The 27,881-nt window shown below is 34.8% G+C and overlaps 1 protein-coding gene across 2 annotated transcripts; it reads left to right on the top strand.

The window, feature by feature from the left end:
- Positions 1-657: 657 nt before the first annotated feature.
- On the top strand, positions 658-27,865 carry LOC126964654 (U4/U6.U5 tri-snRNP-associated protein 2). Of its 2 annotated transcripts, XM_050807901.1 has the most exons (10): positions 658-827; positions 923-1,080; positions 1,375-1,489; positions 4,704-4,879; positions 5,363-5,588; positions 11,518-11,641; positions 15,777-15,936; positions 26,300-26,490; positions 26,859-27,011; positions 27,733-27,865. In XM_050807901.1, the coding sequence occupies exons 1-10, from the start codon at positions 776-778 to the stop codon at positions 27,827-27,829; spliced, it is 1,452 nt and encodes a 483-aa protein (XP_050663858.1). In that variant the 5' UTR covers positions 658-775; the 3' UTR covers positions 27,830-27,865. The 2 variants fall into 2 exon arrangements, with proteins under 2 accessions (XP_050663858.1, XP_050663859.1); XM_050807902.1 differs by lacking the exons at positions 658-827; positions 923-1,080; positions 1,375-1,489 and adding an exon at positions 3,961-4,104.
- Positions 27,866-27,881: the final 16 nt, after the last annotated feature.

The following is a 27,881-nucleotide window of genomic DNA, read 5'->3' as shown; positions in this document are numbered from 1 at the left end:
TGGACTTTGGCGGTAGGAATTTCACAAACTGAAATATCATCTTCACCTTCTCGATGTGTGATATGCGTCTACACTCTACAGTGTGTATATACCCGTATTTGACCTTTTCTTCTTTCTTTTTTTCTCAATTTGAAGTGTTGTCGCCTGATCTAGGGCAATTCTAGGGTCTCTTGCGCTTTTTTAATAACTATGCTTAAAAATATCTATTGGGAGCTGAGGTATTAGGTACTTATAATTTTACAAACGTAACTTACCCAGGAGAACTGAAGTTTCTTGTTATAGAGTTTTATAATTCCATTAAAGTTGCCACACATTATGACCTACCTGAAAATATACTAAAACTATAAAAAAGGAAACTGTTCCTTTCTGTTCTGTTCCATGCTGATGATGATAATAAAGATGTTTTAGATTGTTTGGTTAAGTTTATTTTAGTACTTAGTATACCTAAGTTGAATAATAAATTAAATTATATATTTTGATTCACACCTGATTTTTATATTCACAGAACACATAATAGCAAAACATAGGACTAAGATTTTTCGCAAGATATAGCAAATTTTTGAGAATAGGTGATTATTTGGTATGAGTGTGTGTGTACTGTGAACTGACTGAAGGACTAGCATCCATGGTCATGAAATAAAGTTAAAAAAAAGTGAAAAAAAAAAAGAATTTGTAAACACTAAACAGAAACATACAAGTACCTATCTTTTCTTATAATTTAATTATTCTGTTAGAGAATAAGACAAAAAGCGCTCTGAATTATAAGTTTTAAATCATGGATGAAAAACATATAAGAAAACGTAAGCTAACCGAAGAAAATGGTACAGGTAATATATCATAACCTCTTGTTTATCATGAAATAAAAATTGTGGATGTTTGTCCCTATTAACCGGTATTTAAATTAGCACTTAATTATTTCCAGAAATTTCATCGAAAACCTCAAAACCAGCATCGATTCAGTGTCCATATCTAGACACTATTAACAGACACGTCTTGGATTTTGATTTTGAAAAACTTTGCTCAGTTTCTCTTACCAGGATTAATGTTTATGCATGTTTAGTATGTGGGAAATATTTTCAGGTACTTATATGATACTGAAAGACAATTTCTTTTAATTTTTTTTAAAGGTCCATTATTTTACTGTTGTTGTAGAAAAAGATCAAGCAATTAAGTCAAAATATTAATTTAAGTCATAATTCTTATTCTTCATCTTAAATTTTTGTTAAAATTTAATATGAAGTTGAAATTTAAGATGAATGACTTCTATTTTTTTTTCATTTTTTTATATTCATCTTAAATTTTAACAAAAATTTAAGATGAATATAAAAAAATGAAAAAAAAAATAGAAGTTACATATTCTCAAAATGATTTCAGGGGCGAGGAACAAACACACATGCTTATACACACTCAGTTGCGGAAAGCCACCATGTATACTTGAATCTCCACACTCTTAAATTCTACTGTTTACCAGATAATTATGAAGTTATAGGTAATTAAATTATATGAAATATTTTTCTCAGCTAAGCTATGAATTATTAATTATGCATGAGTATATAATTTGGGTTTCAGATTCAATCTTAGCTAAGTATTTGATGCTTAAAAATACTTTCCTTATTGTTTTTTGTATTATCCATCATCAAGACTTATTATGATCATGAGATTCTAATATATCAGCTCTATTTATGTGTTACAATCAATGACATTCTATATATATGGACAATACACATCATACAAAAACATAGATAGGGCACATGACACCATAATAAGCTTCGACTGCGATATCTATACATTTCTGCGTTTACTCCATTTGTTTAAGATATTTTTGGCGAATAAGCACCAATATAAACATTTCAGTTTAAGCTGCATATTTTGAATTTAGAACCCGATTTGGACAGTGACATCAGTGGAATAGCAGTTAAGTATTTTTTAAACCCTGGCGAAAACAAGGGTTGCTATAAATTTAATCTTTGTCAGTCTGTCCCTTTTTTCTGATCAAGATCTGTTAAGATGGAGGTTTTTTATGGTTTTAATCAAAATCACACTCATATTATAAAGGCAAAAGATTGTATGTTTATTCATTGGTTTGTGTGTATATTTGTTACTCCTTAACACTCTAAATGTATTTGGATCTATTAAGTTCAGGTAATCTATAATGAGAGACACAAACACTCAAATATAATATTTTTATTAACATAAAATAATTCAGGAAACTGGTTATTAAAATGTTAAGTTCCCTGAAATAAATTTAATTTGTTAAATGTTGTCTATGAGACTTAGACATCTTTTATGTCATTTTAGTAAGCGGACACTGACATATCTTTGTATGACAGCTTTTGTCAAATTATATATGAGGATAAATAGACTTCTGTGTGCATAAATTTCAATTAATTGACAAAATATATTGACTTTCGTAAGAGATTTCAATACTTATAGTGTTAAAAAAGTGTTGATATATAAATCAACCTCGAGAAAATGATTTGAGCAAATGACACTCTATTTATTTGGTTTGTAAACTTCTTCACATTTCTCTCACTTTTGAATGAATGAACCGATTTTCACGCGATCGGCGGTATTCGACGCAGACTCATAAATAATTTTTGAGTGTCAATTGATCGAACTCAGAATTTCAAAGTAGTTCCGAAAACACACTTCGGTTTTCTTTAGTCAACGATAACTCACAAACGAATTCATCAACTCCGAATTGTATTCAAATGGTCAAGCCCTATCGAATGGCGCCAACCGCAATGAAATCGGCCGAGCCGTTCAAAAGTTATAAGAGGTTTACATATATCCATACACACACACTGTATACATACAGACGTACGATCACCATAATCGGACCTAATACTTAGAGAAGATTCCTAGGACCTTAAAACGACGAGATCTGTCCTGTACTTGTCAATAATTGTTCCATATTTAATGAAAAAATATACGTTTTACTAAATTATTTACGCTTTTTACCAACCCATCATATACAGTATGGATATGCAATATATGAATTAAATGAAAATACAAGTCAAACTGGTCCACAAAACTATAGTAAAATTAATTGTTCAATTAATATCCCTAGAAAAGTGACATTTTCAAAGATAATAAATATCAAAATTGGCTTAGAAAAAGAAAACAGTCTGTTTAGACAACATACTTTGACCCCGAGGAGCGACAACGTAGCACAGCGGCAAATCGATTGTTACTTCTCTTCTCGTTCTCAAGCTCTTAAAAATGAGCTAAGAAATGAAAGTAGTTTTAAACATTTCACTTGAACTATTAGAAAGTTAAATAAATAAATATGGCCAATCAATTGAAACAATCGCGCACACTTATCCCGGAAGATCGCGGCAAACTGAACCAACAAACTGGCGAAAAATATTAAGGCGTAATATACCTCACAATTCCAGTTTATCGATAATTTTTTACACTTACTTACCAACAACCTGAACAAGGCATCAAAAACTAGAATTTTTGTCTTATTCGAATATTTTTATATTTTTCACAATTAATAAATTATTGAATAGACAAGCTACGATACCCCTATTTTCTGAGTGATTTCCTGAGCAGCGGACAAGTAAGTTCGAACGATTATTAAAAGGTTGCTTGAAACAATAGGTATAATATGCAATAAAAATAATTGCGTATTCTTAGATTATCAAATTAATTAATCAACTTCTAGTTACGATTATTATCATTTTTGGATCGGTGTCCTCCCGCCGCAGCCCCGCTCTCGCCTCTCGCCTCACGTCGCGCGTGCGCCTCAAGCACATCTCACCTATAACTATGTATGTAGTTACAAAACTACCTTGGCTGACAACTACTCCAAAAATAACAATAATCGTGACTAGAATAGATTAATTAATTTGATTATCTAAGAATACGCAATTATTTTTATACTTTTTAGTGCATATGATATCTATTGTTTTGGAATAGTGTTTTTGAAGTCGGTTGTTTTTTTGTTGATTTTTTTTATTTTTAGATATTTAGTGAATCTGATGTACACTAACAAATGATTAGTACTACTACTAAATTTTGTAATGCAGCAATGAACGTAAGCGCATTGCAATTTGATTACAGACATTTAGAAATTTTGCTTCAGATCGCACCCATACTGTAAGTCTTTAAGGAATTCCATTCATTATCATATTCGACTACGACAATTACTTGATCATAACCACGTTACGGTAGGTGACTCAAATATTCGGATAGCATAAAAGATTTGTGCGAGTATCGTTTATTTGTTCCTAAGAATTGAACAGTTTCGTTACTTTGTCATGGATCCCAAACCTACTATCTATATAACCTAACCAAACTATCTTTGGAGTATGTCCTTTTAAAGAGTGCGTGCTTTATTGATAACTGGCCTCAACATTTAAAGGACTGTATTGCCAGCCAATGGGGACCACTTTGAATAAGCTTTTTGTATTTTAAATTTTTATTGTTTTATATTTATGTATTAAACTAACACACTGTAAAAGTATTATTTGAGCACTTAGACACTTAGACTTTGTGATTGACACACAGTTGACACATGACTAAGGACAAAAGTGTGCTTACATTGTCTTTAAGCACACTTTTGTTGTTCCACTATCAGACTGCGAATGATATATTCATATGTATAGAACATTATTGGTTACACTAATAACATGTGCTGAATTCAATTAATAAAAATTAATTCAATAGAAGAAATTAAAGTTATTAATATTTTTCAGATTCTTCTCTGAATGACATCAAATATGTTCTTAATCCAATCTTTACAACAGAACAAATTAAACAATTGGACTATAACACTAAAATGTCTCGGGCTATTGATGGAACAATGTATATGCCTGGCATTGTGGGACTTAACAATATAAAAGCCAATGATTACTGCAATGTTATACTACAGGTATTGAATAGTAATAACCAATTATGTTTGTCGGTGTTTATTATTAAACAATCAAATCAATTTGAAAACTATTTATTATTCTGACATTTACATACTGAATAAACAGTTAAGTGAGTGAGCATATATGGAGTAAAATGTGTCTATTTCTTATGTTCTTAGCAAAGATTCACATAATATGGTAAGACACCAATTCAGAATACATACTAAAGCTAGATTATTTTATACTTGTAGGTCATATATTAAAGTTATTCAGGGTTCCATACACTTAGATACACTTTCCATCCGTCTGGCAGCTGGCTGTATGTTATTATTGACAGTGTTTGTTACTACTGCTGCTATGACAACAAATAACAAAAACCAAAATGGCAAATTCCAAATTGGCCATTATACAAAAAAAAAACTTGTATAATGGTACAGAACCCTTTGTGTGTTGTACAACTGCTAAGTTGTACAGTTTTTGTTCATGAAAGGTCAATTTTTTAGTGCTTAGCTCAAGTAAGGCCTTTAAGGAATTATTTCCTACGTGAAGAGAACTATGCTGATGTGAAGAGACCACCGGGTGACTCTTCTTTTCTACTTGTGCAAAGATTTGGAGAACTCCTTCGTAAGCTGTGGAATCCAAGAGCATTTAAAGCACATGTGTCTCCACATGAGATGTTACAAGCTGTAGTGCTTTGGTCTAAGAAAAGATACCAGTTCATTAAACAAAGTAAGTGTTCAGTAGTTCTAGCAGCACATTTGTGCTAAATTGTTACTTAAATTAAATACTATTTAATATTTTTCTTCTATTGCTTCTTAAATTTACTGGATATATTAAATTAACTAGAGAAGCCAACTTTTTCAGGAAAATGTGGAGTATGTCACATTTCAGGGCAAATAAATAAGGAGTATAGATTAATAACAACAATGCACACACTTACTAACACAAACTGACATACAAATATACGCGAGTGTATATGTGATAAGCTATGTCTATATTTATATATTATCTAAGATATACATAATATATTAAATAGTGTTAAAGATTATAAACTACACCTTCATGAAATAGAGTGCAATGTTCTAACTCAGTGTATGGTTGGGAACCCTAATAGTAAATTAATCTATTTTTGATTGTTGATCTCACCTACCACACTACCTATTATTTTATTTTATTGTTACTACAAGAATTGAGGAATTTAATAACTTATTTAACACATTAATTTATATTACATTTGGTCAATGATATTATAGTATTAAAAGAGGATAGATATGTCACTAGCGCGCCGAAAATCAATCTCCTAAATTGAGTCAATTGGTTCCTTTGGTTGCGTTTATTGTTCACAGAATTGCTTACAATTTGATATAGGTACAACATTAAAATGCCGTCTTGTGATAAAGGAAGATGCACTGATGATACGAAAGTAAAATAAATCATTTGAAAAATTTACGCTATTTATCTTATTAGTGAATGTGGCAACATGACATTTGTCAACATTTAGTTTCATTAAATTATTATGGCACCAAGTACTGAGAGCAGAAAGGTCACGCTGTAGATTGAAACAGTCATCAATGTTTTCAATTTTTCTGTATAGTTTAAGATCATCTGCATAAAACAGATATCTACTATTGCAAGTAAAACATGATGAGACATCATTAATGAACAAAGCAAACAATAAAGGACCGAGATGAGACCCTTGAGGTACTCCAGATGGGACTAAAATGGCGTCAGAAAAAAATCCGTTGATAGCTACAATTTGTGTGCGATTTTTAATATATGACGTGATCCAACGCATTAAATTACCATGTATACCACATTCCATTAGCTTTATAAGTAAGAGCTCGTGGTTGACCTTATCAAACGCTTTTTGAAAGTCTGTATAAATAACATCTACTTGTCCCTTATCATCGATGGTCTCAAATAGATAGTCAATATATTCAGTTATGTTAGATGTTGATGATTTACATGATACAAATCCGTGTTGTTCAGGAATCAGTATAGGTTTAATAAAGTTGTAAATATGTCTATATATAACGCGTTCAAATATTTTCGCAAAGCAATTAAGTATACAAATAGGTCTGTAGTTACGAGCATCTGTCTTTTCACCAGATTTGTGAACAGGAATTACATGAGCAATTTTCCACTTTTTAGGAAAAGCTCCAGATGATAGGGATTTATTAAAAATAATAGAAAGGGGTGCAGAAAGTTCAACATGACATAATTTAACGAAATGTGACGGTATTCCATCCGGACCGGGTCCTTTATTCGGATTTAGGTTTTTCATAACTCTACTTACATCATCCATTTGAACAACAATACTGCTGAGACAGTCTAAATTACTATTATGGGCGTTAGTAACAAAATCACATGACATATTAGCCTCATACACAGTGTGAAAATAGTCTGCAAAAATTTGACATATCTGGTTACCATCTGTAGCAATTCTGTTATCTAATTGAACAGTAGGTGGAATAAGTGAGCATTTATTTTTATTTTTTACATAATTCCAAAATAACTTACTGCTACCTTTTTTAAGACTAGACTCGATATTACTTATATAAGTGATGTAACAATCTTACATCATTTTCTTTGATCTTTTACGCAGAAAAGAAAAGGTATCATAATCCCGGGGGTTTTTAAATTTTTTGAACTTTTGGTGATATTTATCCTTTTCCTTTAAACATTTAATTAAAGAGTTGCTAAACCAAACTGGTATAGATGATCTACGTTGCTGTTTGTAAGGTGTATTATTTTGGATTACATTATTTAGAACTTTATAGAAGTTAGCCAGATCATTATCTATGTCAGTAGATGAGAGAAGTGAATGCCAATTGATATTGTTAAATTCTTCTTTACATTTTTCAAAGTTACACTTCCTAAAATTAAATGTCTGACTACATTGACAATATTTAAGTACTGGTTTAGAAATACCATGATTCACACTGACCTCAAAGGCAGGATGGTGTACATCTTCTCGAGACAAGGCTTGAGATGGCTCAAGTGATACGGAAATTTGGCGGGAGAAAAATAGATCAAACGTATGATTATTTCTATTTTTAATATAATTATGTTGTTTAAGGTTGCCAATTGACATTAAGTCCAATAAAAATCTAACTCGTGTGTCCATAATTGCAAAATTAGACTCTACAGTTTTTGATACATTATCTATATGCCAGTTTAGATTGGGCGTATTGAAATCACCTAGTAAAATTAAAGACTCATCTGTGTTTGATAGAATATCACTAGTTTTATGATAAAACATTTTTAACTTTTCTATAGATAGGTCCGGCGGCAGATATACAAGACCCAATTTAGTACTTATGGTTTTGTGCTTATCGTCAGTTTTAGTAACAAGATTAAGCCAAATACATTCAACGTTACATTCCCAAACAGTAACCCTATTGGCTACAAAACATTTTTTTATAGCAACCAATACCCCTCCATCAGTAATTTTATGACTAGTGTTAACATCACGGTCTCTTCTGTAACGATCGTCTAAGAACTCATTATCCCTAATAGAAGAGTTCAGATTAGTCTCGGTTAAGCAGATTACATCATAGTTGTTATTTAATACATTTATATAAAAATCATATAGCTTCGTTTTAAATCTGTTTACATTCTGATAATAAATTAACATAATGTTAAAAACAACAGGAAAGGATATGAAATATATATAAAAATAAAATAAAGTGATAATTGCTTATTATCTAAGAAATGCTTTTGAGCTTATCTAAGCTGTTAATATTAATAGCTGGAGAGTGTTTGTCCTTTCTCATGTATACCTTACCGAATTTGACCCATACATACTTTAAATTCAAAACTTTTGAGGCTTTTCTTGCTTCCATATGCAGATGTTTAGCTTCAGGTGAAAGATTATCAGCGACATATATTGGCTTTCTTTCTCCTATAATACCAAGGTCCAAAGAACAAAGCATATCTTTTGGGTTAGCTTTATTATATCTATGAACCGCTGATAAAATTAAATCACGATGTTTCGGTGTCATAAGAGTAACTACAATGGTGCGGGGACGATCAGATACAGTACGTTTAGCTACTCGATTGCATGAGATAACAACATCATCTGGAAGTGACACAGATATTTTATCAAATATTTTTTTTATAATTGTATTTAAATTTTCATTCTTCCTTTCTGGCACAGCTTGTATTTCTATGTTGTGGCTTCTTGATATTCGTTCCAGTTGCATAACCTTACTCAGAAGGGATTTGAAATTGTGATCGAAAGTAGAGGAGTCATTCTTTACATCTGAGATTATATAAGAATGGGATGAAGATTCAACTTGTAGTGCCTCAATTTTTTTGGAAAAAAAATCTAATGAGTCATTGTGTTCTTTAATTTGACTTTGAATGACTCCAATTGAATTTACTGTGTCATTAAGAACTTCTGTATTACGATTGTTGCTTTCTTTTATGTTATTTTAACATTCAATAACCGAATCGAGATCAGTTCGAAGTGACTGAAAACTTTTCCTCATATCAGCCAACTCAGTCTGCAAGGAATTAAGGCCATTACTGAAAGCATCAAACTTCTCCTGACTGGTTAGTCTTGAATGCATTTCACTACGAAATGATTTAAGTTCCGACAGTATGGTAGAGCAATCAGTTTGATTGATCTACCATACTGTCGGAAAATTGAGGGTACATGAAATTTTTTTGTTCACTATGTGATTGTTTGCAAATTTAATAAAAGTTTATCAATGTAAATACTGTACACTTTCACAATATAACATTTACCAAGGTTCACAACACTTTATACTACAAATACATTACAAAAGTCTGCAATTTAGTAAAGTTAGACACTAAAAATATAATTAAAATCTCTAAGCACAAGTTCCACTGTTGACAGTTGAAAAACGTTATTATAATCAATATTAAATTATTTTTTTATAAAATCAATGACACATTATCTACCTAATTTCAATGCAGTTTTACTACTTTATAGCTTTTACTTTTACTACATAAACTCATGAATGAATCGTAATTTAGGTATAAATCACGGTGTACGGTAAAATCATATCTGATGAATTAACTGTATTTTCTCTATACAAATACGAAGCAATTAGCAAATTAGAGTTATCTCTTTTTCGCTTGCGATAATTGCATTTACTATCCTTCTTTGACGTGTAATTGTAATTGTGCTATTGCAATGTTAAATTATTCATGTGTGCGTTAGTGTATCATTTTCTAACACCGAATGTTGTCTACGTAACCTATCTATCCTTTAAAATATCATTGATATTTGGTAGTAACAAATTGATTGATCCGGTGGCGGCGAGTGGCGAAATTACACAAATACCACGGAGCACTTGCATGAATGAATGAATCAGAATATAAATGCTACATAGCAGCTGATGTGATTGTATTATTTTGTAAGCTAGTATCTAATTAAGGACGCAATAGAAGAAGTGGACTGGTTTTCTCATCTATCTTCCCTTTTGGCCGAGGAAGCCATGAATACCTACCACTAATAAACTCTAATTTTCGTATCACAATTTATCGACAACACCTCCCTTTATTGGAATACTAGAGTTTTGGAATTTATTGGAGTAATAGAAAAGACAGATTTATTTATGAATTTATATAGAATAGCGAATTGACACAGATGTCACTCTTACCGGGTGTAGATAAATTATTTATAATAGCGAATTGACACAGATATCACTCTTACCGGATGTAGACAAATTATTTATAATAGCGAAATGACACAGATGTCACTCTTACCGGATGTAGATAAATTATTTATAATAGCGAAATGACACAGATGTCACTCTTACCGGATGTAGATAAATTATTTATAATAGCGAAATGACACAGATGTCACTCTTACCGGATGTAGATAAATTATTTATAATAGCGAATTGACACAGATATCACTCTTACTGGATGTAGACAAATTATTTATAATAGCGAAATGACACAGATGTCACTCTTACCGGATGTAGATAAATTATTTATAATAGCGAAATGACACAGATGTCACTCTTACCGGATGTAGATAAATTATTTATAATAGCGAATTGACACAGATATCACTCTTACCGGATGTAGACAAATTATTTATAATAGCGAAATGACACAGATGTCATTCTTACCGGATGTAGATAAATTATTTATAATAGCGAATTGACACAGATATCACTCTTACCGGATGTAGACAAATTATTTATAATAGCGAAATGACACAGATGTCACTCTTACCGGATGTAGATAAATTATTTATAATAGCGAATTGACACAGATATCACTCTTACCGGATGTAGACAAATTATTTATAATAGCGAAATGACACAGATATCATTCTTACCGGATGTAGATAAATTATTTATAATAGCGAAATGACACAGATGTCACTCTTACCGGATGTAGATAAATTATTTATAATAGCGAAATGACACAGATGTCACTCTCACCGGGTGTAGATAAATTATTTATAATAGCGAATTGACACAGATATCACTCTTACCGGATGTAGATAAATTATTTATAATAGCGAATTGACACAGATGTCACTCTTACCGAATGTGGATAAATTATTTGCCTGAAGATTAATTTATGCATATTAAAATAAAGCTAACCAACAGTTTCTTGAGTATGATATATAAGTTACTTATAAACAATGATTAATTATTGTTATTTGCAGGTGATCCGATAGACTTCTTGTCATGGTTTCTCAATTCATTGCACATGGCTCTCAACGGTACAAAGAAAACCAACAGCTCTATCATTTATAAGTCATTTTTGGGACACATGAGGATTTATACAAGGTTTGAGAATTTTTTTTTATAGAAGAAGCTGGCAAAGGAGTGTACGGTCGTACAGTTAAGTGATCACCGTCGCCCACATTCTCTTGCAACACTAAAGAAATCACAGGAGCGTTGTGGTCTTTTTGTAGATACCTATGTTGAATCGTCCTAGAAGCAGCGCAAGGACGCTCATTCCACAGCTTGGTTGTACGTGGTTTCTTGAAAACCGCACTGTGGAGGAACGCCACGCATCCAGATGGTGTTCTAATTTACGACGTTTATCATGAATCGTGGTCGTGGCTATCATGAAGTGACATGCGCCTTACAATGTGTCATCTCTCTGTAACAAGTCCACAGCAGATTTGAGTTGTTTCGTCGAGTGAGGTGACTTCAGCGCGGTCTAATACTACGCTAGTTTGACTTCCTCTTTCAAAATATTATTCTTTGCCCTGTACTTTCCCCGGGCGTCAAAATAATAGGGGAGTCCCAGGCCCATGGATGTCGTAAGAGGCGACTAAGGGCTTTTTAGAAGTGAGAGAGTCACGCTGCCGTCTTTTGACGTCGGCACAATCGGGCCAGACTCGTCCGGGCTAATTAACACACTCGCACAAAATACCGGCGTGAAGTAGCGGCCTAGTGCCGCTATGTTTCGCATAGGTAAGTGTCGAGGACCGGAGGCCATTCCATTGACGACGTGCTTGTACGGATTCCCTCCGCTGAAATCGTAGTCTTGGGTGATTTCAACGGGCACAATGCCGAATGGCTTGGATCACGTACCACAGACTACGCAGGGCGATCTGTGCATAATTTTGCATTGGCGTATGGTCTGTCCCAATTGGTTGAGTCGCCAACGCGGCTCCCGGATGTGGATAGCCACATGCCGTCCTTATTAGATCTTCTGCTGACTACACATCCAGATGGTTACCAGGTCTCTGTCGACGCCCCTCTCGTAACGTCCGACCATTGCCTGGTCAGGACTATAGTGCCTATCCGACGCCAACGTCGCAGACCACCAGCGACCCGCCGCGTTTGGCACTACAAGTCAGCAGATTGGGATAGGATGCGTTCCTTTTTTGCATCCTACACTTGGAGCAGGGTTTGTTTCCCTTCGGATGATCCTAGTGCCTGCGGCGTAGCAGTAGCCGATGTGATACTACAGGGCATGGATATTTTTATACCAAGCTCTGTAGTACCGATCGGTGGCAGATCACAGCCCTGGTTCGATGCGTCAGTTAAAGCAGCATCTGACTGCAAAAAACAGCCGTATCGAACTTGGGTTGCGACGCTGGGCACAAAGGATCCGAACTGCATAGTTCTTAAGAGGAAATACAACCGTGCCTCCAGATTTTTTAAGCGGCAAATCGCCCGTGCAAGGTCAAAACACGTCGTCAAAATCGGCGAGCAGCTTTCCAGTTACCCGACCGGAACACGCAAGTTCTGGTCGTTGTAGAAAGCTGCTCTAGGTAACTTCAGCCAGCCGTCCATGCCGCCGTTGCACATGAGGAATGACACCCTGGCCCATACGGCAAAAGAGAAAGCCGATTTCTTGTGCACTCTTTTCGCCTCCAACTCGACTCTTGACGACAACGGAAAAACACCGCCGACCATCCCGCGGTGTCAGAGCTCTATGCCTGAAGTACAGTTCAGACAGAAAACTGTACACTGTAACTGTAACTGTACTGTACGCGTACACCTTCCTTAAAGGCCGGCAATGCTCTTGTGATTCCTCTGGTGTTGCAGGAGAGTGTGGGCGGCGGTGATCACTTAACACCAGGTGACCCGTACGCTCGTTTGTCCTCCTATTCCATAAAAAAAAAAAAATAACCTTCTATAACGACCTGTATGCTGCGGCCCAGTGAGGAAGCTGGAGGTCCACTTGCATAAGCGCTCGGGAAGCCCAAATGATGGAAGTTTTGCGAGGAGCGCCTTGTGCCATACACGATCAAAGGCCTTCGCTATATCCAGACCAACTGCCAGGCCTTCCCCCTTGCTTTCAATAGCCGCCGCTGTTAGGTATACCAGAAGATCGCCAGTCGACCGACCATTGCGAAAGCCGTACTGCCGGTCGTTGATCAACTGGTGACCCTCAAGGTATACCAAGAGCTGGCGGTTAATTATGCTCTCCATGATTTTGGAGAGTAGGGAGACTGTAGTTTGCCGGATCCGAACTGTCTCCTTTTTTTGGGATCGGATGGACAAGGGCTGACTTCCATGAATCAGGGACTACGCCTTTTGAATAAGAGTGCCGGAATAAACGCGTTAGCACCGGCGTCAACTTAGGGGCACACGTTCTAAGCACGATTGGAGAAATGCCATCCGGCCCGCTCGACTTCCTGACGTCCAACGAAAACAGAGCTCGCCTAACAGTTTTCTGTCGGAACTGTACTTCAGGCATGAAGCTCTGACACCGCGGGATGGTCGGCGGTGTTTTTCCGTTGTCGTCAAGAGTCGAGTTGGAGGAAAAAAGAGTGCACAGGAGATCGGCTTTCTCTTTTGCCGTATGGGCCAGGGTGTCATTCCTCATGTGCAACGGCGGCATGGACGGCTGGTTGAAGTTACCAAGAGCAGCTTTCGACAACGACCAGAACTTGCGTGTTCCGGTCGGGTAACTGGAAAGCTGCTCGCCGATTTTGACGACGTGCTTCGATTTCGCACGGGCGATTTGCCGCTTAAAAAATCTGGAGGCACGGTTATATTTCCTCTTCAGAACTTTGCAGTTCGGATCCTTTGAGCCCAGCGCCGCAACCCAAGTTCGATACGCCTGTTTTTTGCAGTCAGATGCTGCTTTAACTGACGCATCGAACCAGGGCTGTGATCTGCCACCGATCGGTACTACAGAGCTTGGTATAAAAATATCCATGCCCTGCAGTATCACATCGGCTACTGCAACGGCGCAGGCACTAGGATCATCTGAAAGGAAACAAACCCTGCCCCAAGGGTAGGATGCAAAAAAGGAACGCATCCTATCCCAATCTGCTGACTTGTAGTGCCAAACGCGGCGGGTCGCTGGTGGTCTGCGACGATGGCGTCGGATAGGCACTGCACTCCTGACCAGGAATTGGTCGGACGTTCCGAGAGGGGCGTCGACAGAGACCTGGTAACCATCGGGATGTGTAGTCAGCAGAAGATCTAATATATAGAAGGTTATGCTCGAATCCTAAGCCCGTGAACGCTGGAGTGCCCCAAGTCTGTGTGCTATCTCCCACACTGTTTCTTCTGTGTATCAATGATATGTTGGACACCTCCAATATACATTACTATGCAGACGACGGCACGGGCAATGCCGTACACACGGGCCATGCAGGTTTCTCGAGGGAAATCGTCAACCAATTTAACCCCCAGAAGACTCAAGTTTGCACGTTTACCACTAAAAAAAAACCATTTGTCGTATCACCGCTCTTCGACAATAGGTACATCCCTTACAGCCTCGCCTAGTATTGGGATACTGGGTGTCGAAATCTCGAGCGATTGCCAATTCCGTGGCCATCTGAAGGGCAAAGCCAAATTTGCTTCGAAGAAACTGGGCGTCATTAATAGAGCACGGCAATACTTCAAGCCGGCCCACATACTAGCGCTCTACAAAGCGCAGGTCCGGCCACACATGGAGTATTGCTGTCATCTCTGGTCTGGCGCACCCCAGTATCAGCTCGATCCATTTGACCGCGTGCAACGTAGAGCAGCTCGAATTGTGGGGGACCCAGTGCTCTGTGAACGGCTGGATCACTTGGCGTTGCGTAGAGAAGTCGCTTCATTGTGTGTCTTCTACCGCATTTATCACGGGGAGTGTTCCGAAGAGCTGTTGAACCTGGTTCCTGCCGCCGAATTCCACCTTCGCACGACACGCCACAAGTTAGGATATCAGCCCACCATCTGGATGTGTGGCGGTCCTCCACAGTGCGGTTTTCAAGGAGCTTTCTTCCACGTACTACAAAGCTGTGGAATGAGCTTCCTTGTGCGGTGTTTCCGGGACGATACGACATGGGTACCTTCAAAAAAAGCGCGTACACCTTCCTTAAAGGCCGGCAACGCTCCTGTGATTCCTCTGGTGTTGCGGGAGATTGGGGGCGGCGGTGATCACTTAACAACAGGTGACCCGTACGCTATTCCATAAAAAAACTGATATTTGATAATTTTATGTCTCACGAACATTTTACAGAAAGCTTCCACCACCAGACGCGGATGACGCAGCAAAAGTAGATTTAAATAGTGAAGAGTACAGTGAAATGATAACGGAATCCCCCTTCCTCTACTTAACCTGCGACTTACCTCCAACACCACTGTTTACTGATGAGTTCAGAGAGAATATCATTCCGCAGGTACTCATCATAAATATTAACCTTGGATAATTTATACTTCTAGATTCTAAATAGAGCCTCTTACTGCTAGGTTTAGTGTGCATGACAAGCTACGTGTTACACTATTTATACGCGATTTGTACCTCACTTTGTGTTAGTGTGCCTGCATTGCTCAAAATATAGGTTTACAGTCAACCTCAACTTTTTTCGACGTTGTCACAGCTCTCACACTATCTAGACGTATAAATGATCTAAGATAATAATAATTTATTACTAAATAATAATTATAAATACAGTACTTATGAAAGTAAGTACCTTAAATCTAAGTGCATACAATGTAAAATAAATTCTAGATTTATCGTTAGTTTATCCACAGTTAAAGACTATTACGGATAAATCTTTGTATTAAAAATAAAATTGGCGCAATTGTTTACACAATAATGACGATACGTTGTGTCTTAGGCCGACAGCTATCGAGCGTACTCACACTTTACTTACGTAAAACTCAGCTGAGTTCAAGCTTAGCACGATCTTTGATTTGTTATTTATAATCATTTGACAGCTGAGATTATGATGATCTTAAGCTAAGTCAGCCCAATACAATGGTCAACACAGTACATTGTAAATTATTATTAATCAAACTTTTACAATAGAAAGTAATCAAAATTATAACACTATCCAAAACTTATCTGATACTTAATTAGATTTATTGAAATAAGTTGATATCATAGAATGATTTATACGAAAGGCGGACGTCAACTTATTTGGTATGAGACACAGAATAGAAAAACTTAGTAGAAGTGTGAACATGTCATTTTACTATGGAAACCGATGTCGCCAAACTCACAAATTTATCTATTATATATGTAATACACACACTTAATTCCTGCTTTATGATTGGCCTAAATTCACAATCACGAAAAGACATAACTTCAAATTTATTTACATGAAATTCGAACTTAATACCATTACGCTAATCTCATATTCTTAGTGATAATGACCACCTTGGAACTTTTTCTTAAATTGCGAAAAATAACATATAAAAACTTGAAGTAATAGGAACTCTGTAACCATAGATTTGACTTCGGTTGTACGAAAATTAATAAACAATATATCGATAAGTTAGTGAAAACTAAAAATGATGTTATCAGTGTTGATAAAGTTTAATTACTAATTCATGGTTTTCGATCTATTTTTTACAATTCTATGACGTATTTCCTCTACTCCAAGATTTGATGTTTTTTTCTTCTAATCCACCTCGACTCAACCTTATCGGTGAAGCCTCAATATATGCCATATATTAAAATTTAATTAAAAAAATGTTTGTCTATATTTAAAAATTAAGGCTTAAAAAGTTTTACTGGAATCTTACACATATTAATTGTTAAATAATAATTAGCTGTGCCTAAGAGACAATTAAAAGTATTAATTTGAATTTATCGTATTCTCTCTTGTACACAATTACCACAACCATATTATAACTTTTTGCTTACTTACACCCTTATCGCATGGTGCATGGAAAAGAGCAATACTCGAATACAATTTATAAAGAAAAAAATTATTTCGATAAAATTATATCGATATGTACAATGTACATGCATGCACTTGTTGAGTAGCAAGATATTTTTATTTTTTACAATAATTATTCTATAATAAGTTACATCGATTAAATGTAAAGGTAAATGAATCATACGTCGTAAAATTATGGTTCATTTTTAATTGTATATTTTACGTTTAAAGATATTTATTTCTCATTTAAGTTTTCTTTAGTGTTAATTCCGCCAATATTTGTCTTTAAAACAATTCGACACGTGTTTCGCCTCTACACGTCGCCTTTTGGCGAGACAACACGTCCTGAGGATGCCTCGTGTAGAGGCGAAACACGTGTCGAATTGTTTTAAAGACAAATATTGGCGGAATTAACACTAAAGAAAACTTAAATAATTTGTATAGTTATGGATTTCCGCAAAGTAACGCCTTATTCAATAAATATTTATTTCTCATTAAAAACATAATATTGTCACTTACATGAGAACATAAAAATATGATGTAATAATTTATCCGCCGTTCTTTAGATGTTCAGTACATACATGTTACACATTATAGTACTTATTCTTCTTCACAAAATTTAAGATTACACACTTTTACAGGGCACTGTCACATAACAAACAATTTCAGACATGTGTTTTATAAAAACTTTGAAACAATATAGTCTGATAGCTCACGTTTAAATGTTTTAGTGACCTAATCTTTTTGAGAGATGAAGGTAGACTATTAAAAAGTTGTGCGCCCTCGTAAATAAACATACGCTTGCCGTAATTTGTTCTTGTCTTAGGTAGTATCAAGTAGCTGGCTCGTCTCGTGCTGCGTTTAGACGCATGTTTAGTTTGGGTGAGTAAGATTGATGTATGGATGGAATTATGTAGAATTTTTTGTGTCAGTATACATGTATGGTATGTGTAAAGTTGTTTTATGTTCATGATTTTAGTTTGTTTGTATATTTTAGAAGTAGGTGTTAAATAAGCGAAATGGAATAACATTTTTATGAGTCTATTTTGTATTGTTTGCAATTCAGCTAACTTGGTTTTTTGAGCACTGCCCCATATTTCAATTAGATATGTAAGGTGTGATTTAACTAATGAATTATAGATAAGTATTCTAACTTTGCGGGGTATCGAACGAACTATGCCACGAAGTGAACCCAGCAGAGAAGAGAGTTTCTTTTTAACATATTCAATATGGGCGCCCCATGTCAGTTTACTGTCCAATAGTAATCCCAAATATTTCTCAACGTGCTTTTCTGTTAAGGGTACATCATTTACTTTTAAGGGTTTATAGGGAGGTATTGGTTTGTTCTTCGCACTAAAGATAATATAAGAAGTCTTTGTACCATTAATTGTAAGTAGATTTGATTGTATATTTTGCACTACATTATGATTACCGATGATAGGAAATCTCTTCATTGGACATATTTTTATTGCGGTTATGATTTATACTGTCCAATATGGCACAATAATGCATATTTCGGTTTAAAGAACTTTAATTTCTCATTAAGACTGTCGTCACTTACATGAGAACATAAAATCAGTGAGTGAGAGGCGAATTTGCTCATTGCTGCTTTCCGGTTTTTTAAGGCGGTGGTCCAAGTTACAAGATATAGTTTATTGTTATTATGATAATATGTTTTTATTCATTGCTTTGTAAATGATATAGCAGCCTTTTTTTGAAGATGTTGAGCGAAGTCGCTTCTCTTACAGTTTTCGGAAGCTTATTGTATAGCTGTGCTCCTGCAAATGTTATATTATTTTTACCATAGTTGGTTCTAATACTAGGTAATACAAGGTGTCTGGCGTTACGTAAACTATATTTGTTGGTATTGTGTTTTGTTGTGAATGTTGTATTTGAGTGAATAAGTCTATGAGTTATCTTAAATATAAGTATGCATGTGTAGTAGTTGTATAGTTGAGTAATGTTCAATAGTTTCGTTTCTTTGTAAATAGTTTCTGTAGGAGTTAAGTAGTCATAATTATGTAAAATTTTTATTATTCGGTTTTGTAGCGTTTGGATTGGTTTTATATTAGTCTTACCTGCATTACCCCATATTTCAATGAGGTAGAGTAAGTGTGGCTTAACTAGGGCATTATATATCAATAGTCGAGCTTGTTTTGGGATACACCGAACTATTTTGTGTAGAGAGCCTACTAGAGATGAAACTTTGTTTTTTATATTTATTAGGTGTGATTTCCATGTTAAGTGTTTATTGAGTGTCAATCCAAGGTATTTTTCTTCAAAAGTCTTTTGCGATACTTCTCCGTTGATGGTAAGATTAGGAATGTTAGGTAGTTTTTTATTTTTAGCACTAAATATCATATATGATGTTTTGGAGGCATTGATAGTTAAAAGGTTACATTGAAACCACTTTTGCAGTATATTTAAATCATCTTGTGCATTTCCCATTAGTTCTTCTAAGTTTTTGCCGAAGTAAAATAGACATGTATCGTCTGCATAAAGGGTAAGATGACCCTGCAAACCTGCTTGATGTATGTTATTTACGTACACCAGGAATAATAAAGGTGCTAGAAGGGATCCCTGAGGAACCCCGCATGTCAGCAGCTTGGATTTGCTTTGATGAGCTCCAATTTTTACAATCTGGAACCGACTTTTTAAGTATGACTCTAGGATTTTGTGTGCGGTTTCTATTATACCGATGTGTTGCAGTTTTTCTAGGAGCAGGGTGTGGCTGACGGTGTCAAAAGCCTTTTTGAGATCAATAAAGACTCCTATTGCCACTTCCCTCTGATCTATTTTGGTTTTTATTGTGGTTACTAGATCAATGGTGGCACCAACTGTATTTGATTTTGGCCGGAAACCGTACTGTTTATCATATATAAAGTTTATCTCAATTAGGTATTTCTCTAATCTGTTATATATGATTTATTCAAAAATTTTTGAGAATGTCGGTAGAACTGAAACTGGTCGGTAGTTCCCAGGGTTAGATTTATTGCCTGCTTTGTACAGTGGGGTAACTCTAGCAACTTTTAGACTGTCCGGAAAGATACCTTCAGCCAAGAGTTGATTTAGACATTTTGTTAATTTATTTATTATAAGATTTTTGATACATTTTATGGCTTTGGTACTTATACCATCCAGTCCTGTACTCGTGTTGGGATCTAAGTTGTCTATAATTTTGGAAACCTCATTTATAGTACACGGAGTAAATTGAGACAAATTATGATGTTTGGTGTTGTGGTTAACTATGGGTAGTGTGTATGTGTTACTATTATGAAACTTGGGTATTTTGTTGGCCAAATTTGTCCCTATATTTGCAAAGAAATTGTTAAAAATGTCGCATACCTCTATTGGGTCCGTAGTAACATTGCCGTTTTCAGAGGTTAGGTTTGGAGGAGCACAACTATTAACAGTTTTGTTATTAGAAAGGGTATTGATTAATTTCCACATTTTTTTCGGGTTATTTGTGAATTTTGAGAATTCTCCGTAGTAATATTTTTCTTTTGTCTTCCTTATTAATTGTGCTAGGTTGTCTCTTTTTGTTTTAAAATCTTTTTCTAGTTGACTATTGTTAGGGTGTTGTTTTAGTCTACACCATAATTGATTTCTTTCATTAATTCCTGCTAATATCTGTCTGTTGATCCATTCATTTTGTGGCTGATTAAGTGTTTTGTATTTGTATATTTTATTTTCGGAGATCATCTTTTTAATGTACTCATCAAATAGTGAGTAATCAGGAGTATTGACTTCTAAAATTGTCGATTCAATTGTTTTATATAATTTCGCAAAATCTATAAGTATTTGTATTTTTTAAAAGATAATAATGCTTCACTTGACATCAAATGACCCACTTGAGCCTCGAGTACATTTGTACACAATAGTGGCGACAGGGTAACGCCCACATGCCACTTCCACTAGTTTTTTCTGTTTTTTTTTTTGCTGTGGCAGCCCTAAGGCATAGTTCAAAATTAAACTTCTCCTAATTAATTTTAATAAATTTATTTGTTAAAGTAAATAATCTAGCGTAAATATTTGTTCAATTTAAGTAAAATGTATTGTTAAAACTCAGTGTATATATAAACAAGTGTTATTGTGTATTTATTTGTATAACTTAAGTTTTTGTGCGTCTCCCGTGATCCGTCAGCTGTTATAAAAATGATGACCCGAGGAAAAAAAGCCCGCCAAACTGAGGAACAGCTCCAACTAACCCTCGCGGAGCTAAGATAGTTCGCTTGTACTTAATACGAACAGCTCCTTAACGAAAAAGACGATAATGAAATTGAGGTTATTATCATTATTAATAAAAATATAAATTTAAAAACTGAAATGTGTCAATTGCACACAGTAAACTCGAAGTTATTAGAAGAAAACAAACACTTGCGTGCAATGGTCAATGGGTTTGAGCAGTATAGAGGAGAATACAAGGAAACTTTAGATCTAGTGGTAAAACTAAAATCTCAGCTTTATAAAGCTGAGGTTGTTATTAACTCTCTTAAAACATCAGATCAAAGTTCCAAGGCTTCTCAAACCCAGTGCCTATATTATGAGTTGGTTGGAAAGGCCTCTGATTTAGTGTCACCAGCCCAAATATCCAATAATAAAGCAACTAATGTTAGTGTGGACTCTGTGGCTTTCCACCCAATTTATTTAAGTAAAAATAAATTTAAGGAATATGTTAGATTGCAAAAATTCATTAAAAAAAAGAATAAGATTGTAAACAAAAATAAAATGTCATGTGCAAAATTTCCTAAACTATACTGGGAAAGAAATCAGCTGAAATTACAGACTGAATAACTCTGTATAGATTTGGAAAATATTAAAAAGGATTATAAGGAAAGTGTGAGCTCTCTTCAGTCTGAGTTATTAACCTTATATAAAAATCTGGATCATGTGTCTCAGCAATATGAGATTTCTCAAAAAGACTGCTGAACACATATTGGCTATGGATGAATTGATTGAGTTAAGTACCTATTACACAGAGTGTTTTAATTCAATCTCTAAAATGTATAGTAATTACAAATGTCAGTTTTCTCCAGTCCCTTCTGGCAAAAAGAGTAACAGCAAATCTATTTCTCAGACTGTGGGGGCTCACACTTCTCCGGGTATTAAACCAACCTCCACAAACACATTCTTCCCAGAAGAAACATATAATGATCTACAGTGATGATCTGGGAAGAAATATGGGGTTGATTTTTCATAAAATAAGTAATGGGCAGTCAGTAACCAATACTTGCATGCCAGGGGCAAATTTTTATCAAATTATTAAACGAATTTTAAGTGATACTCACTGATCTAATACTTCTATTATTGTAATGATTGAGAGAAGAGATAATTTAAATAAAAAAATCTACAAAAACTATACAGTGAATTAAATAGCTTAAAAATAGCTAATCTTATAATGTACACATTGCCATATATGCCAGATTTAAGTGCAGATTATTCGTCTCATTTTCTCTCATTCTCATTCTCATTTGCCACAGGAAAACAAAATACGATACAATTTAAACAATTTGTTAACCCTATTGTCTAATTCTCATTATTTGACATGTAATGATAATATAATATATTATCATGATATAATATATTATTATGATAATATAATATATTATCATTACAATTAAATACAGATAATAGACGTTAATAATATAATTCATTATAAAAAATGTAAGGTTTTGACATCTGATAGGTTACACCTATCTAATTTCTATAAAAGACAGATAGCAAAATCGCTATCATATTATTTATACTATAACACAGCCAACTATTTGGCAACCCCTGCTTCTTTTGAGCATTTTAGTTGCAAGCCGATAAGCACTGCTTCTATTGAGCAGTGTACTAATTTAAGCAAAGATTTGGCATATTTTCCAAAAAATTTAACAATAAGACAATAGGGGACTCCTCTAGCAGTGTAAAAACACTATGTAATATAACAAGTACTAGAATAAGTAATAATTGTAAAATAACAAACCTGATGCACCAAAACATGCAAGGATTATTAGGTAAAGAACTTGAACTGGAGTTATTTATGAATGATAAAGATATACATATTTTATGTTTCACAAAGCACTGGCTCAGAAAATATGAGCTCATCTTTAACTTCATGGGTCATCAGGTGCCAAGTGCGTATAGCAAAGAAAAAGCTACACGTGGCGGCTCTCTTATTCTTGTAAGTAATTTTTTAAATTCAAAGAACGTGAAGATATTGTAGGCCTCTCTGTTGAACGTACCATTGAAATAGCCTGTGCAGAGCTCGAGCGCGCGATTGTTTTTAGTCTATACAGACCCCCAGATTACCAATACTTACCAATTATAAACCCATTTCTCCGGCAATAATTAACAAACTGAGTTCAGACCACTTTCGTCAGTTAGCCTCTTTTAATATTGAGGTCAATAAATGTACTAAAATTAAAAAGTTTACGTTCCTGTGAATAATAGGCGAATGGAGAAATATAGAGGCAATGTGTCAGTTAAACTCTCAAATTTGGATTTCCTGTCCGTCTTTTAATGTTCAATCCTCCTGTCATTTAATGATTGGGCAACAGCTGGCATGCATAGGAGCAGACAAAGGCTATATGAACTATATAGTGAGAGATCATTGTATAATCATGATGCATCTTTTCTCGAGTATGTTAAAAAATACTCTAAATTATTTAAAAGTGTTTCTTCTATTGCAAAGTCTATGCATATCGGACAAATAATTAAAAATGCACCAAATAAAATAAAGATGACTTGGAATGTTATTAACTGGGAATCTGGAAGATTGAAAGACCGCAACATTGAATACAATCTATCAATAAACAATACAATAAATCTCAGCAGGAAGTTGCTATTGCTTTTGAGAATTTTTTTTCTGAGATTCCAATTTCTATCACAAACACTCTTGTCTCCTCCACCAGTGTTGCTGAGTCACTTCTTCTGGAAAATGTTATAGATTGTCAACAAAGTTTCAATTTTAGTTTTGTTAGCCCTGGAGAAATAGTTAAAACTTTAAAAAAAACTGCTGATATATGGGGCATTTCTGTTAAAATAATAAGTTCAATCATATCTTGCAATAGTCTTTAATCATGGCGTCTTTCCTGACCACCTGAAACATAGTATAATTACACCAATATTTAAGTCGGGATGGTCTTCTGAAATGAATAACTATCGTCCTGTGTCGGTTTTGCCAACCCTTAGTAAAATTTTTGAAAAAATAATTTTAAGCCAAATGCTTACTTAATTTAACTCTCATAACTTACTTCAATTGAAACAATTTGGCTTTACAAGGGGACGTTCAACAACGGATGCAGGTGTTGAGCTTATCAAGAATATTTTTGATGCCTGGGAGGAATCGCAGAATGCACTTGGCATCTTCTGTGATTTATCTAAGGCTTTTGATTGTGTTCAACATTCAACGCTGGTCAGGAAGCGATGTCACTGTGGCATAAAGGGAACTGCGCTCGATCTTCTGATTTCATATCTAAACAATAGAATTCAGAAGGTCGACGTGAATGTCAGGAGATCTCCTGTCAGTATGGGGGTACCACAAGGGTCTATTCTCGGACCGTTCCTCTTCCTTATCTATATAAATGATCTTCCTATCTTCCAAATCGTAGTATTGTTTGCGGACGACACTTCACTGATTTTCAAAGTGAAAAGAAACCAAGCTGTGTAGGACGAAGTGAACGATATTCTATCTGACATCGTTACTGGTTTAGCGCTAATAACCTATTATTAAATAGTAAGAAAACGAAATATGTATATAAAATTTACCGTACCAAATGTCAAAAATGTTGATGCAAGTGTTTTGTTAAACGGAGAGGTGATAAAATCGATGGAATCTGCAAAATTTCTTGGCATTACTCTGAATTCCAAATTACAATGGGGCCCCCATATTGAAGGATTGGCGAATAGACTTAGTTCTGCAGTATACGCGGTTAAAAAGATTAGACAATTAACTGACATAGATAGGGCGCGACTTGTATACTTTAGTTACTTCCATAGTATTATGTCCTATGGTATATTGCTGTGAGGCAGCGCTGGCGATATTAATACAATATTTGTGCTGCAGAAGAGGGCTATTCGCGCTATATAAGTGAATTTGCGAGAAACTGTCATAACCATAATGTTAACACCAGGAACAGACATAAGCTTATTATGCCTACTACTCGGCTAAGTCGAGTTAGCAAGTCTTTTGTGGGGCGATGTATATGCTTTTACAACAGGATCCCAGAAAATGTTCAAAACGAAAGTATTACGTTATTCAAAAGTATTGTTAAAAAACGTTTGTGTGGTAAAAGTTACTATAAAATACATGACTTTCTTAATGATACCACAGATTGGAAATAGAACGACCGCCCTCAGGCTATTAAATAATAACTTTAATTGTACAATGTTACTTTAATTGTAAAACATATTTTTGATGAAAAAAAAAGCCCGCTGAGTTTGTTGCGCCCATTCTTCTCAGGCCTGACGCATTCATTTTGGAATGGGTGGTAGTTTTTTTTACTTTCAATAAGTGATGTCACATCCTATTTTGAATAATAATATTTGAATTTGAACGCATTTTTAGCTAAATGCGTGACAGCTGTTATGATGACGCAAGGAATGGTTGATCTCCTTTTTGTTCGAATTACAGGCTGTGTTTCCTACGTCGTCGTTATGGTGGAGCCAAGATTAAGCTAAGCGCACACGGACTTGGACTCAACTTGCTAGATAAGTCTGAGACTGTTCACTGTATAGATGTCGGCCTTGTATTATGTTATATTCAACCGGTTACCTGAGTCGCTAATTGCCGGATTATCGAGCGTCTACTGAACCTACATCTAGAATAAAACATGATCTTTGGGGATGGGATTTCATAACCTTTTGGTTAATTAATACTTCATTGTTTCAGGTCAATTTATATCAACTTTTGTCAAAATTCAACGGCCAGGTATCAAAGGAATATAAGACATACAAGGAGAATTTCTTAAAGAGATTCGAAATTACACAGCTACCGCCATATTTGATACTTTACATTAAAAGATTTACTAAAAATACATTTTTTGTTGAAAAAAATCCTACAGTCGTGAATTTTCCTGTTAAGTAAGTTAGAATTTGATGAAACTATATTCATTTAATACAACATTTATAATACATTCCATATTTGAATTAAAAAAACAGTTTTTTAAGTTTGTAACTTCTCATAGTAACAATCTTTATTGCCAGAAAAGTTATAAATAATTTTCTTCCGAATATATATAGTCTTTGTCAATGAATTTTTTGTTGTGTCATTTAATACAACATTGATAATGCGTTCAATATTTGAATTTAAAAAAAAGAAGTTTTTTATCTTATAATAATCTTTATAGGCAGAATATTTATATATATTTTTCTTGCGAATAATGTATACAGCCTTTGTCAGTGGAATTTTTAAACAAGTTTGGTGAAAAATTAATTTGTTACCATTATAGAAATGTAGACTTCGGCGACATCCTGACACCAGAAATAAAAGCAAAACATAACGGTAAAACAACATATGAACTGGTGGGGAACATAGTTCATGATGGAACACCTGAGAAGGGCACATACAGAGCCCATGTTCTGCATAAACCAACACAGCAGTGGTGAGTCTACGTTTAGGATAACACTTGAGCTGTACTCAATTCTCTACAGAAACTGTATTACTAAATTACTCTAGGTGCGTCTGAGTAGTCATCTTATGAATTGAAACTTCTTTGGGGTCGTCGATAAATCACGTCACACAAATCTTATGGATTTTTAATAATAATAATCACTTTAATTACTTAGCGTCAGCGTCTTTAGGAAGTTTAAAAATTTTAAATTTGTATGGCAATGACTTTGGTTTGATTTTTTATGTTTCTTCATTTTTATAATATCGGTCGGATCGGTGAAGTAGTTGACGAGCAATGCTCGCGTGTACGTCACAGCTCGCCGTGGGTCACTACTAGATTACCACGCTGGTGTGACCGCTGCACGTACTTCCAATTTCGATACCTACACGGGGAGTGAGACAGGCCTGATAATACATTATTTCTATTGTACCTACGTGTATTCATTGGTTAAAGATTATTATTTTTATCTTGAAGTAAATGTTTGTTTGGGTGCGATGAGCACTTTATTTTGAGGACATTGAATGGACAGCCATGATGGATATGATAATGTGCGGTCGGGTAAAGTTGGCTCAATCAAATAAGGCAGGCTTGCATCATGACCATAGTTTTATTTCGTATTATAAACAACGCCTTGCGGAAGTTTTCCGTCTGTCACTCAAACTGCTCTCAAGTGCACACCAATTGTTTGCAATAAATTTATTTACTGTTACAGGTATGAAATGCAAGATCTTCATGTTACAAGTATTTTGCCGCAAATGATAACATTGACTGAAGCCTATATACAAATATATGAGTTAAACGAAGATTAGTTTTAAGATTATTTAAATAAAATTATTTAAAAAAAACGCATGCTTATCAATA

The sequence above is a fragment of the Leptidea sinapis genome, chromosome 5, assembly GCF_905404315.1.
Source record: "Leptidea sinapis chromosome 5, ilLepSina1.1, whole genome shotgun sequence".
NCBI lineage: Eukaryota > Metazoa > Arthropoda > Insecta > Lepidoptera > Pieridae > Leptidea > Leptidea sinapis.
The sequence above is the reverse complement of the archived record's forward strand: the minus strand, read 5'-3'. Positions and strand labels throughout refer to the sequence as shown.